At 37.0% G+C, this 15,239-nt stretch overlaps 1 protein-coding gene across 1 annotated transcript in view; it reads left to right on the forward strand.

The window, feature by feature from the left end:
- The window catches only part of OTOGL (otogelin like), an 85,173-nt gene that overhangs the window by 25,152 nt on the left and 44,782 nt on the right, over positions 1-15,239 (forward strand). The window contains exons 19-21 of the mRNA XM_054066936.1: positions 116-223; positions 1,900-2,038; positions 14,428-14,562. Coding sequence (XP_053922911.1) covers positions 116-223; positions 1,900-2,038; positions 14,428-14,562 — 382 coding nt within the window. The remainder of the gene's footprint in view (positions 1-115; positions 224-1,899; positions 2,039-14,427; positions 14,563-15,239) is intronic.

The following is a 15,239-nucleotide window of genomic DNA, read 5'->3' on the forward strand; positions in this document are numbered from 1 at the left end:
GGCTGAATGAAGAGCGGTTGCCCTTGGCGCTGTTTAGATGATGCACTACACATCCAGTTATGTTGATCTGCTTGTGAATTTATGCTTTCATCTTAATAATTCTTTTATTTTGAAGGATGGCTGAGCATAAAGGGAAATGTTATATTCCTGACAGTTGTCCATGCACCTGGAAAGACAGAGAATTTCTGTCAGGAGAAGTGATAGCTACACCATGTTACACCTGGTGAGTGACATTTATTGTGCATACTTCCAAATCATCTCGGTCTAGTCGCAAAGTGAAACTGACATAGAAAATTTATCGAGTACCTTGAAAATAAAAAATTGATAGGCTTGTTTACAGACAGTTACGGGATGTAGCTTTAATTAGGCTCACTAACAGACCTGGAAGAGGAGGCCGGCTTATGGGTGAGTGCTTCTTCAAGTCTGAAGAGGAAGCAGAAAATATTCAGGTTAAAAAGCAGTCAAGAACAAATGCTTGATTCTACATGTATCAGTTAATCTCTGAAAGAAAATACATGTGGCATTTTTGACAACAGAATCTAACGAAAGACAGCCAAGGAGAAAAAAATATAAATGTATGACAATGGCAGATGGGCTGCTCCTTTGGGAACAGGACTGTTTGCAGTATGAGTTACTAGTCAGCACGAGTGACTGCATAAGAAGAAGATGGGCTATTAAAAAAAAAAACAAAAAACCACATTATCATTGGAAAATGAGATAGTACCCAGCATCTTTTTTAAGGAGCCTTACTTGACTCTGTTTTGATGCACAACAGTTTTTCATCCATTGTAATCTGCTAGACAAAATATCTATCTTCAGTTAAGTGTATATTTGATAATAATTAAAAAAGTTTGACATGGCAGCTTTTAATCAGTTAAAAACTTCATTGGCAATTCAACTGAGCTTATATACTTACACCAGCATAACTAGAGGCTGTCAGTAATACCTTCATACAAATTAACATAAATCACTGAATGTAGCTGAGAGGAAAAGTAATTTTGCAAAATATCAGCATTTATTTCTTAAGCTTATTCCATACTTGTCTGATACCCAGAAATCTTATGGGTAGCAACTGGAGGTCTTTGCACTGAATATGTGCAGATTTTTCTCAAAATTTCTTGATAGAAAAGTATAAATATTGATGTTTTATAAATGCGCGTGCTGTGGCATTGTGTTTTATCTGCTGGTGAAGGGGCTGGAGAAAAGTCTTATGAGGAATGGCTGAGGGAACTGGGGTTGTTTAGCCTAGAGGAAAGGAGGCTGAGGGGAGGCCAACTTCCTGAAAGGTTGTAGAGAGCTCGGTGTTGGTCTCTTCTCCCAAGTGACAGGTGATAGGATGAGAGGAAATGGTCTCAAGTTGCACCAAGGGAAGTTCCGATTAGACATTAGGAAAAGAGTTCACTGAAAAGGTTATCGGACATTGGAACTGGCTGCCCAGGGAGGTGGTTGAGTCACCATCCCTGTATTGAAAAGATGAGTAGATGAAGTTCTTAGGGATATGATTTAGTATTGGACAGGTACGTTTGGACTCAGTGATCTCAAAGGTCTTTTCCAATCAAGTGATTCTATGACTTTATGATTCTACGATATATAGTGGGGGCAGCGATGGAAATATTTGCAGAAGCCAGAAAAATTTTAAGATTTTGCATTAATTTCTTATGCATTTTTATTGTTCATGTGTACCGATGCCAAAATGCTCAACACTTTTCTGCTATGGCATTACCAACAACTCTAGAAGCAATCCACAGAATAACACTATGTTTCAAGGTCTGAGAATTTTATTCCTTTCGTGAATTTCTGTAAGACGTGAAATACAGAAGCCAAGAAAGCTTTTTTGTTGAAAATAAAAAGAAAACGATCTTGCTATGAGAAGATGCTGATTGTTAATTTTCCTTACAGCGTTTGTCGGAGAGGGATATTCAATTGCACCAGCTACCCTTGTCCTGCTGTCTGCACTATTTATGGAGATCGACATTATTATACCTTTGATGGATTGGAATATGATTATGTCAGTGACTGCCAGGTGTACCTGCTAAAGGTAGGAGGATTGTTCATACATTGTCATGTGTCATCAAGTGAAAGGTTCCATGAGAGGGCAAGTATTTAGAAGATCAGGAGATGCCCTATAGACACAACCATTAATAAAGCTGGTGCAGAACAGATTTATCTGAAAGGAAGAATCTGTAAATGACATTTTGTGCTCAGCCGTTTGAAAATAGTATATGGGTGTGTCCTTACGTATCTATGTGGTCCAAAGAAAAGTAGAAACCACTGTTTTCTGTTCTACCTTAACCACACTTTCATCACAATGAGCAAAGAACAACACTTTAGAAACTGTTCTAGAACTGGGTATAATCTATAGGTTTATTTAATGATTATCTATAAACTCTGCTCGGCAGAGTGTTAATGACAATCTCTGAGGCTGGTTGGAATCCTTCTTGAATGTGATCTGCATCAGATCAGGAGTGTATGTGTATGATAATATCAAACACGATGATTTCATAACTCAACAATGAAATTCTTCATTGAGATTGTCTGGCAGCTACATGCTAATATTTCTCATTGCACATATTTGCAGTACATTGCTGCTCTTCTTTTGTTTAAAAATACCATTACTGACATTTGGAAATATATTTTATTACTAACACTACTATTGTTCATTCTCATTGTTGCTATTGTTAAGGCTAAGAGTCTGTCTTCTGAGTTACTGTAATGTGTTTAGAAGAATAATCATTTTCTATCAACTCTGACTGTCCAAGCATAAGAAAAAGCATGCTTTCTCAACAAGGACTACCACAAATAATTTATTTCATGTGTCCCCTAGTAGAGCATTCACAACTGTGAAATTACATGGATTGGTTCCATATTTTTGTTCTTTGTTAAAAAAATAAATAAACAGAGTTTTGGTAAAGAATACCTCATAGCAAACTCCTGGTATGTATCATGTTGTCTCATAAAAGATCTCTTATTCTCAGAGGTATGCAAACTTTTGCACAAACCTTCCTCTTTTAAGATGCAAAAATTAGGGGTTGCTTTATCTGTAAAATCATCTTGCTGGTATAATGAGGTGGAAAAGTGGGTTGACATTTCTTAAACCTTATGACATCCAGCCAGAGAAATGTGTAAGGGAAATCTATGCTGCTTTTAAAAAAAAAAAAAAAATCAGGACAATTCTGGAATGTTCTGCTTTCACAATCAAATATCACCTGCCACTCTACTGCATAAGAACGTACCTATCTGGAAACAAACCATGGGGAGCATTTGGAGTCCCAGAATAAAGTTGGCAGCCACATAATTAAGACCCGTGGCATGCTGCCAACAGGCATTTCTAAAGGTGAACATGATGACAAAAATAACATAAATGCTGCTTATTTAGATCTAATTTTCATACTTTTCAGACTTTCTTCAGCTTTTCAAACTGTTTTTTTTTTCCCCCAAACTTAGCTGATATGAGAAAGTATGACCTAATTGGTTCATAATTTTTCTTTCCTTTTTAGTATATGGAAAACTCTTATGATCTATATTGAACTGTTTATTACAAATTAGGCACTGCATAGCTACGTCTGGAACAGATAATGTATCTGTGGGTTCATTTTTGACTGTGAATGCTTAAAAAAGTTTTTTAGGGGTGTGTGTGTGGAGAAAGCACCAAGGATGAGATCATACGGCAGATACCCAAGAGTTTTGAGGGAACTAAAGCACAGAACTGATGAACTATGTGATGTAAAGTCCTGGAATTTGAGGAGGGGAAGGTGGCAGTGCACCTAAATATTTTAAAAGGACTCCATGGCTGAATTTGGCAGGAACAGACCAATATGTCTGGTTTAAATATAAAGGAAATTAATATAAATTATAATAAAGACAAATGATAGTTGGGGAAAAATTGAACTCTTTTTTTTTTTTTTTGTAAAAGAAATTCGTACATGATGGATCTTTTCGGTTATTCTGTGAAGACGATAAATATATGGATGAGAATGATCAGGTCAATACGTTTGTGTTTTAGCTTAAAGACCTTTCCAAAAAAGGTCTTCAAGATTGATTTCAAGAAATACTTTTTAAGGACTAGTCTCCCATAGGATGAGAATGATGATTGAGACATGAATTAGAAGTCAGAAGCTAAAAGATAGGATTAAATGATCTTTATTTAGAATGGAGAAAACATGGTGAAGTTCTACAGGGATCCTGCTGACATCTGTGTTTAGCATCTTCAAAGACAATTTTGAAAATGTGGTTTGAGAACTGAGGTGGAATATGCTGATGGTAAAGAATCAGTCTGAACAGCTGAAAGACAGACCACCCAAACGTTCAGAAGACTTATGGCAGAAAATAATGCATGATAAAATGAAGGATGAAATTCAACAATGAAATATACAAATCAGCGAACAGAAAACAAACCCCTGTAACTATGCTTCCATGAAGATAGGCACTAAATTAGCCACTACTTTGCAAGAATGCAAATTCATGTGTGAAAAAATATATTAGACAGATATAATTGACACCTTCCTAGTGGCAGTTTGAGTGATAATCCAAAGTGCCATCCATTCTCTAATTTCACATATGCTTTTATTTGCAAGTACACAGTCACACCACAGTTGTACCACATGCTGATGCAGTTAAACTACATTATATGTGCAGACATGATAGCGTGATGAGGTTGCTCTGTTTGGAATACACTTTATTGTTCCTAGAACAGAGGTTTCAATGGCTGTCTTTCATAATCCTCCTCCTCTACAATAAGGTCACATGCAGTGACATTTTCTAATAGTAGTGTAAGGACAATATGAGTCTCCCTTAAGCCACTTTGTTCAGAAGGTGTACAAGAGAGCCCTGTCTGTTATAGCCTGTTATCCAAATAATTGAGCCAGATGAAAAGTGGGAAAGTATATGTAGTTGCAAAAGTTTAAATGCCTCGCCTAACACCTTGGCAGGCACAGCTGTCTAGAGCAGTCTTGCCACATAAACCATGCTACCTTTCTACAAATGAACGTATATACATATTCTAACTTAAATCATGGAATCATAGAATGGTTTGAGTTGGAAGGACCTTTAAATATCATCTAGTCCAATCCTCCAATGCCATGGTGGGTATGAGCTGTGTGCTTCATATTCCCCACCTGTAAAGTATTGCAGAACATCATAAATTTGTTGCTAGTACATGATGCATTGACTTAATGGTAGTTCACAGTGCAGTTATTAGGCTGATTTTTATGGATTACATGTAAAAGGTTCACCAAACACCTGAAATGCAAATAGCTGAAGTGGTTGTAATGTTGCATGTGCAACACTGTATAACAACTTGACATTTTCCGTTTTACTAATCTTTTTCCTGTGAGAAGTAGATCATTTTGTCTCTGCTGTCTTATGTACTCTAAACAAAGGTTTGTAGCATTTCAATAAGGGAAATTATAACTACAATAAATTTGTTTGCATGCTAGCTCTTCCTAGATGTAGAACCAAGTCCAAGAACTATAATCTGAATCCCGAGTCCCCGATGACATGATAATGCACTGTTCCCATCCGTGTTACCAGACCTCGGTGTTTGATTTGGCTGTTAGCCTCCCTAAGTGAGACCTGTTTGAACAGCTCTTTAATTTGTCACTGTTTTGAACTGTACCAAACAAAGAAGTCATACCTTTCACTGTATTTTTAATAAGGAGCTCTTGTGCTCCTATGGGAAAAAATCAAGTATCAACTTTCAGCCAATTATGAAACTTCAAACTTTGTTTTCAACATCAGTATCATCTGTCAGACCTTTTTGTTTAAGGCAACAGTAGGTGTATGAAAAAGCCCTTTATGACTAGTTCAACAGACATATCCATCGAGCAGAAAATGACCAAAAATATTCAACGCATGAATTAAGAAAAGTGGGATAGTAACGTCGCATGAAATAACTTCATCTTTTTCAAGGAATCAGGAGTTATGTTACACACTGAGAATTAAAGTCCCTGTGTGTATAAATGGCATTCACAGAGAAGACACCAATATTTGCTTCTAACACTTTAAAGCCTCAGTAATTTCAAAGGAAAAAAAAAGAAAATTCATAGCAGATCCACTCATTTAAGTTTTGTCGGTGTAGCTCATGTAAACACTTTGTTTTAGCTAATCTGAATATTGATGAATTTAAACCAAAAAGTTCTTAATTAAAAAGATTTAAATAGCTAGCTTTCTCCCATTTTCTTGCTTATCATCTGTCTTCAATGATGCTACATTCTTTCCTTAACAAAACTGTGTTATTTTTCTAGCAAAATTTTACTGCCTGTTATTTGTACTTGCAGTTTGCTTTTTCCACTTCCCTGTTTCAGAGACTGCTGTTTTTACAGTAAAATTGCTGTCTTTCTATCACGTTGGGCTTTTTTGTAGCTTTGTGGTGGTTTTCAGTGCTGCGGGTCAACGCGTTTATTAAGGCTTGTAGGGTCAGTGCCCTTAGAGCCACTCAGACTTATTCTCTTCTGAGAAGCAGATATTTTCTCTGGTTTGGAGAAGTCTCCAAGCCCAAGTTTAGAGGGATAGTCTACCTGTCAGAATGTCCTTGAGTGAGAGGGCGCTCTGTTGTAATGCTTATCTACCTTTAGAAAAACAAAACAAAAAAGCCAAAGTTACCACCAGATTTAGTATGTTGAAGGATTATGAAAGCAGCCAGACATTTGATCAAATAATTGAACTGTTATCACAATTAGAAGTACAGATGTAACTCTTTTGAGTCAGGAGACACCACATGAGAGTCCATTTGTTAAGGTAGAGGTTCATTTAGCAAAACATGCATGATCTGCTGAACTACTACTACAGTTCCCAAATTATTATCCTATTGATGAGTAGTCCCTGGTGTCAGGTACTTGGTCTGCCTTGGGGAATACAGCAAGGGAGCTCCTTTTTTCTATACTCCTTCTTTTGTAACTTGAGACAAGTTCAAAGCTCTTAGTTTATGATGCTTTTATTAGAGTTCTTAATAAGGAAGTTGGTTGATGAATTGATAATCTTTTACTTATTACTTGCTGATATATTTATCTTGATTTATCTTGATTTGTTAAATGATGACTAGGCACAAGCTGGAGCAATCAGCTTTTAATTTTTTAATTAACATAGCTAATGCTCAAAGCCATATTCCAGCAAATAGTTTCATGAGTAAGTGATGTGCCAAAATATGTCCACCTAAAACACTTGTTCAATGATTTATAGCAACAGTAACTTTGAAAAAACAATTTTTCTTGACAATTTGCATCCAATTTTGTGTTAAAAAAAGAAACTATATTTCAGTGAAAATATTATTTAATGCAAATAATTTGCCCTGCTTTCATTGCTAAGAATACTAATAGTTTGCTTCATATAAGTGCTGTGATTTCAGAGCAAACCTTTCTGCATGCTCTCCCTTTTCTGGGTCTTTGGATGTCCTGCAAGCGTCAGTAGCAAGCTCCCTGTGGGAGACATCCCTTTCCACCCCTGTCTTCAGCTGGGAAGTACAGTACACAGTACACAGATAATGTTGGCTTATACCTGTTTTTTTCTCATCTGTTCTACCCTTTCTGTGGGCAGAAGATTTTATTACAGTTGGCAATGGATTTCTGCTCTAGTTCCATTTTCTCCAGATCAGTGATTTCATACTCAATTACCTCTACATGACTTTCCATCTTCACCAAGTGACTCTCTAGATCATTAAATTATGCAGTGAATGAACTACTTTTATTCTCCAACAAGGAAAGATTTCTTTAATTTGCACAGATTAGCATGGAAAGCTTCCAGGAAAGGCTTGTGGAAAAAGTTACTTGCCATGAGAATGGCAATTTGGAGGCGGGGTGTGCATGGTGTGACTCAGAAGTTGGATCCTCTTTCTGAGGACCTTGCCATTTAGTGACCACACAACTTGAAGAAAGTGACCTTTTCACCTTGAATTTCTGCTTTTGACATATGTGTTCAGCACCCGACAGCCCTTTGGCTATACTGACTCTAAAATATTATGATCTTATGGCTGTCTGGAAAAGCAATTCACTGTAAGAATGACTGCCAGGGCTGGGTTGCCTCTTGTGGGTACAGCTTTGTGGAATGCTGATGCCCATCTTCTATAACTACAGCAGTAAAATGTAAGCAAAACCCAGCATCATACGCTGCTGTTTCAGTAAGCTGTATGGTACGCTGGCAGGAGGCAAATGAAAGGCTCTTGCCGTCTTTAAGTGGGAGGATGCTCAGGCTCAGGCTCGGCACCTACAGAACACACAGAAACCAAATTTCAGCAGTATAAATTAATACAAAATATAGTGACATTTATCATGCACGTATTAATAAAAAATACTAATAGGTCTCATATAAATACCTGTTTAGATATTTAAAACTGATACCATCAACTCTGCTGCTGATTTGTGATTCAGAGTAGCTCATGTTGCAGAACGTGTCACTTGGAAACAAATATTTGAATGTTCCCAAATCCTTAATCTTCAGAATATCTCATTTTTAATTAGGAAGGGATTGCAGTAATGTGAGCTGTGCAAAAGGCAAATCAGATACGCAAGTAGGCAAAGCTAAGTAAATGAAAGAAAAGAAAATCTGCTTTAAATATTTTCTCAAGCCTTTTAACATAGTTCTCTTAAAATATTAAAAAGAATAACAAAATATTTCCAATGATCTCTGATTAATCAACTTTTTGAAAATAAAGAAACATTGACTTAGAACGAGGTTTTGAACTATATAAAGTAAAATATTCCTTGTTGTGTACTTTTCATTATTAGCAGTACATTTTAAAAAATTCTTTGGATTTTAAAAAATATTGTTCACAAAACTTCAAAACACCCAACAACTCTATATTGCCATGAAATCTACTACAAAAAACTATGTATGGTAAAGAAAATATAATGATTTATTTTTCGTATCACTTGTATACATACACACAGACCTTGTAATGCATCTTTCTCAAGAGCTGTTGAGAATTAATGCTGCTTGAGGTGTGTCCTTTTGGAAAGTCACTTTTAAAGAAATAGGAAAGAGTTATTGTGGATGCAGACATCTGGAAGCTGCTTTGAGTGTGCGTCAGTAGCTGGAATAGTCTTGCTTCCTTTGAATTTGCATTGGTGAATCTCCTGTCATGTTGCTCTCCTCCATTTCTACTCAACTGTGCTACAATACTAGAAATGGGTCATATCTTACAGCTGTATTGAAAGTTTCTTTGCCATACTTAAAAAGAAAATAATCACATAATCTGCAGCTCTGTAGAAAATACTGAGGAAAAAAAAGAGAATTTATGTACTTCTCTGTGTGTATAAGCAATTTAGCTCTTAGCTTCTTAGTTCCTAAATGAGTTTTTTTAAGAAAACACAGAAATTGCATAGAAATACATAACATCAGTGGAAAAAAAGTACTATTACCATTCCTTTTCTCTGTCCTGTAAGAGAATCACCTATCTTTCCTATATGCCAACTTTCACGTGGCTTTCTTCTCAAACTGAGACAGTGTGTACCAGTGCCATCTGCTGACTCCAAGCAATACTGCTCCAATATTTGAATAGCTATGGGGAAAAGCATTTGATGGTAAGAATTTGTACTGAATGCAAAAGCAGGAATTAAATAAAGTTACATGAAACGTACATATGTAATTTTGAAGCGGTATGGAAGAAATTATCACACCAGTAAAACGAAAGAAGACTTTCAACAGGAGATGCTTCTCAGTGTAGACTATGAATAGATTTTGAATCATTAATGTGTTTTTACTGATTATCTGGAGATTAATGCCTCATAAATTGGCCCAAGAAACTAACAAAGCACAATTATATCAGGTGCCAAGGCATTTGTCTGCTCTCAAAAACACTTAAACGTTTATGCCTAAATGCTTACTAGATCTGGGCTAAGATGCTTTACTCCTGTTAGATCAAGGTCACTCAAAGTAGTAGTTTCAAATGTTGAGCTAATTCAGAAGAAAGTTGAGCCCAAAAACCAACAACTAGCCTAATTCTGAGTTTCCATAAAATTTCCTGAAAGGTTAAGTCTGAACAAAGTTAATGATGTCTCTCTGAAAACATGTAGGAAGGAGAGAGCAAATTCTACTTTTTAAACTACTATATATCTTTTCAGTATTTTTAGAGCTTTATGCATTTGGTTTTGTATGCAGCTAACTATGACAGCCTCTAAAATAAAGGAAAATAGGACTAATCTATCTTTATCCAGTTTCCAGTATATCCCTAGATGCTTTTATGGCTACTCTGGTCTACAAGTTAGCATACTGAAGGGAACGAAACAAAAAAAAAAAAAAAATGGGGAAAGCAAGGTATTAAGAATGGAAAAGGGTGAGTCTTTATCCTGAACAGTCAGAGAGATTTTGATGAAACTTTCAGAAAACATAAATATAGCCACTTTTGAATTGTCTTCTCCTAGGGTGCATTTTGACTGTGTAAGCACACTGCAGTGTGTTGTTATTGGTCGATAGCGATATAAAATTTCTAATGGGATATTGAAATAGAAAGTTTCTAAGAAAAATAAATGCTAGCATTCCCAAGCACTACTGAAAAACAAACAACAAAAAAAGGAAAGCAGTGCATTGCATTTTTGGCTAAGAAGAAATATGGAAAAAAAAGCACTGTGAAGTCTAGAAAAAGAATGTCCTGAGAAGTGGGACTGACAATGAGCCTTTGACTGACTGCCCGGAGCTGTGACTCTGTCTTCACTGTTGCTTGGCAACTCTGTGTTATCACAAAGAAACTGATATTAAGTTGGAACAGGCTGGATATGGTAATTTACGTGGGAAGATACTCTTGCAGTGGGAAAACCATTTTATTTCTAGTTTCTGTCAGTGTAAGTAGGTTTCACATGATGAACTGTAGTACACCCCCTGTTGGGTGCATTTTACCTAAAAAGGTAAAGAGTGACTCTGCCTTGGACTGTGCAGAAAAAAAAGAAAACCAACAAAACCCTTACCCTGTTATTCGTTAGACGTGCTCCTTGTGTCTACTCCGACCTTTCTTCCAGTGGTAGTGACAAAAGCTTGTTTTCATACCTGTGTGGATCCAGTGCAGGTTAGAGAGATGGAATTTGATCATTATCATTTATACTACCATAGTCCCTAAGAGCTGTCGAGATTTGCCCAAGACCTCAGTGTCTTATACAAACATTAAAAGATGATCCTCACTTTATCTAAATGGTCCCTGTTCTTTCTTTTGTGTTGGCGATAGTTAAACACTGAGTTTCGATTGCACTTTATTTCTTCCCCGCTGAAAGAAGAGGCTGCATATGAAGCAGTTACAGAATAATTTGAAGACCATGACAGAAACTCTCATTCAACTTTGAATTGGGCTGGTATTGTGTATAGCTGGTAAAGGACTCAATTTTTATTGTGGTGTATGGACAGAATGTCAAGGATATATATGTAAAGCAAATCTGATCATGAAAGCTTTGAGCTACAAAATTTGGCTTTAGGTTCAAGGTTTAACTAGAAAGATAGAATGCACAGAAGTCTCAGGATTTAATGCAAAGCCCTTTTCTTAAATGTCTGGTTTGCTCATAGGTCTGCTGCGCCACCGCTGACTCTCTCCATTTCCATCCTGCCTAATTTGTAGTAATTTAACACCAAGATGCAGTCCTACTTGTAAGGAAGTACTTCTCATGTCTTTGGGACTCCCTGTTCTGGCTTTGGTCAGCAAAACATTCCCTGTCTCCAGGCCTCTCTGTGTTGCAGAGTTAACTTGAAATATAACTCAACTTTTGCCCTTGGCTCAAATCCCAACCATACACAAAAAATTCTGCCTTGAGTATGTTGATGCTGTACGGCTGAAGGGATTGGCCTGGACCGTCAGCAGGCACAGGCAGCAGCTTCAGTTAGCATAGTTAATACAGCTACCCGCTGCTGCTCCAAGAAATCATCTTCATTGCCAAAAAAGGTGTATTTTTTACTGTGGCATAATTGGCCTAAATTAACAATCCTTATTTAAAACAAAGCCTTCCATCTCTTTTCTTACAGTGAAAACATTGCTTCCCTATTAACTCAGAATATTCCCTTTTGCTGAGGCTATACTCTGCAATGAAAACAGCCCACAATGTCCTAGGCATCAGTAGACCCACGGTTTGCAAGCAAAATCCTTGTCTGAACAGACTTACGGCAGGAAGGTAGCTTCCTTACTCAGTTTGCACTTGGCCAGCACAGAATGTGTCAGCTTGCATCCTATCTACCAAACTAATGAATTTGTCTCTTTTTTAATTTAGCACATCACCTCCAATAAATCAAAAAATGCTATGGGCTGTTATCTGAGTTGGGGGGGGTGGTGGAATAATTACTGGATTGACTCCAGCAGAAAGCCTGGCTTAATTAAAACACAGCGTATTTCCCAAAAAAGGTAGTGACCAGTTTTATTCTGAGTGCAACTTAAAACCACTTTACACTGGAATGGAACAGATGAACTTTGCTTTACCTTGAAGCCATCAGTACTTTTAAATTGAGTTCTCCTGCTAAATCATGAAGACCTGATCTGCTGCAACCCCTTACAACTAGCAGCTAGTGGCTGACTTTTCCCATCTTATCTGTTGTCTTCCAAGATAACGGCTGACTCATACTCATAACGGCTGTATCTTAAGCTCTGGCATAAGGGTAACATGAATCGTGCATGCAGACCCTCATACTATGCATGCATTGCATTCACGCATGCATTCTGTAGAGTGTTTTCTGTGCCCAGTGGCAGCATCTTCTGGCTTGAGCCATACTAGACTAAGGGCAGCAATGCTGCAGCACCTCCTCTGCGTGGTAACAAAAATATCTTTACACTTCCCAGCATCTAGGGCTGGGTGGTTTTATTTTTTTAGATTGAAAGTGTTCTTTAAATAGGTTTGGTTTAAAAATTAAAGATGGGAAAAAAAGTGCCTCCAGTAACGCCTATGTTTTCTGTATTCAGTGTTTCTCTCTGGTGAGGAAAAATTGCTAATATGTTTGGTTTTTTTTTAATTTTTGAAATCTGATGACCACAGAACAAATAAGGGTATAAAAGTGAGACAGGCAAAGAATAGTTAGAAGTATGTACCCAGCACATTACAGGGGTACATTGACCAAGAGGAGGAGCAAAGCTCTGGGGAGAGATGCCATGGGTACAAACCAAGGTGAGCAATCCCTTCCATTGAGACCAAGTGAAGGTCTCCAAGAGCGTTGCTGGGAGCCAAGAGGAGCTCGTGCACTGGGTGACTGCTGAAAGCCACCATTTGCATTGTGCCCAGCAGCACCTGCGATTAGACTCAGAGAGTGTTTAAAGGAGGATGGGAGTAAGAAGAGAAATTTAAATGTCTTTTCGCTTCCAGCACTATCCAGGTGTCTTATATAAGACTGGATGATTCAGCATGTGAGATACATAGCTTGCCACCTGAATGACTTTTTCTTCATATCTCTCTCCGGTTTGTAGTGACTAGAGGACTGAATTTGATAAAAAATTAAACTGGATTCAGAAGCACTGTTATTTACTTATTTTGATGTTATAAAGATAACTCAAGTCTTTTCTATTGTTACGGCATCTTGTTGACTTGCAAGGATTAGTATAGAAATTAATTGAAAGGCTAATTAAAATAAAAAATTATAAGAGTAACTCAACTTTATTGTTGTTTGTGATGGTGTTGTCAACTCTAAAAATACATCTGGTCTCCTTTGTTCCAGTACCAGCCGTAGCATGAGGAATGACAAGGAACATCTATGTTTCCCTTAGGGTACAGAACAACCACAGAAGCTGTAGGGGGATAAACAGAAAGGTTGAGCCAAACTGCAAAAGTTATTTTATGTGTCCAGAATGCAAAACTGATTTACAAGCTGGAGAGCCAACAGTTATGGGATTGGAAAGGCAATAAATTTGAATTTTAGGTACTGAGCCACTACCAAATAAAAATAGTGGGCAAATCTTCTAAATGTTGAAGAAAAAATACAAACAAAAATATCAGCAGAAACCTTTGCCCTCTCCAAGAGTGTTTAATATGACTCATGATTTTATGAATTTTGATGGGTGGTGGTACAAAAATTGCCTATCTACTACTGACAAATGGTAAGTTTCTTGGTTTGAAAAATATGAAAGCAGCTTGATCTCCTGTACCTCGATTTAAAAATAAAGTTTTTTTATAGCATGTCATCGTTTTGACAACCATACAGTGCAGTAAATATTGCATTCCACATATGAGTACATTTTAAAAGCCTAAGCCAGTGTTCTGTTTTAAGGGTAGGCTGATCCTATGAGTTTGTAAAGTCCTCAGTAGAAGGACTTATAGCTGAATGTAATGGTTTTCGTGTTTATCTCCAAAGTTTGAATAGGTTGTAGGTTCAGCTTTGAATTTAAAAATGCAATTCCTTGTTTGGTAGCTTTCTTAAATTTAATTTCAAAGATGTGTAAATACAAAGGTATCCATCTTTTTGTGATAGTAACCCTGAAATAAATCTGCTGGAGTGAAATGCAATTGAATCTATAAGTAAGATGCTTTCTTCTTCATATTGCAGAGCACAGATAATTCAAGTATGTCTATAATTGCTCAGAACAAAAAGTGCTTTGACAATGATATTGTTTGCTCGAAGAATGTTTTCATCACAGTTGGAGACACTGAGATTTATTTTAGTGAACCTTCTGAGAAGCAGGTTGGTTATTTTCTTTCCTTTTTGGGTTGCCCTTTAAGGTAAGCATTGTAAAGTTACAAGTCTGAAAGAGCATGTTTTTGGAAAACATCTCTCAGAGTTCACGTAGTGCAAGTGACCTGCATAAAGCAAAGGAGAAATTTTTTTTTTAATTGTTTTTCATTTCAAGTTCTGTTTATCCTACAAATAAGACTGCTCAAAAGCTTCAAGCAGTCAAAGCATATTGGCATTTATTTATTTATTTCTACTTGGAAGGAAAATCGAAGAACAAACTGAAAGCAAACTTGAAGGACTGAAAAGACATAATATCGAAGTATTAAACAACATTCCTAGTACTATTATTGATCCAGCTATATGCTAATGGTAAAGTATTCTTCAGAATACACTTTCTATTAATTGGCTGCATACCTTGTTAGAATCATAGAATCATTAGGTTGGAAAAGACCTTAGAGATCATCAGCTCCAACCGTACCTGTCTACTACTAAGTCATGTCCCCAAGCACCTCATCTACCCACCTTTTAAACACCTCTAGGGATGGTGATTCAACCACCTCTCTGGGTAGCCTGTTCCAGCATTCGATAACTCTTTCGGTGAAGGATTTTTTCCTACTGTCCAATCTAAACGCCCCCTGATGCTGCTTGAGGCCATTCCTTCTTGTTCTAGCACCTATAACTTGGGA

The sequence above is a fragment of the Cuculus canorus genome, chromosome 1 (assembly GCF_017976375.1).
Source record: "Cuculus canorus isolate bCucCan1 chromosome 1, bCucCan1.pri, whole genome shotgun sequence".
Lineage (NCBI taxonomy): Eukaryota > Metazoa > Chordata > Aves > Cuculiformes > Cuculidae > Cuculus > Cuculus canorus.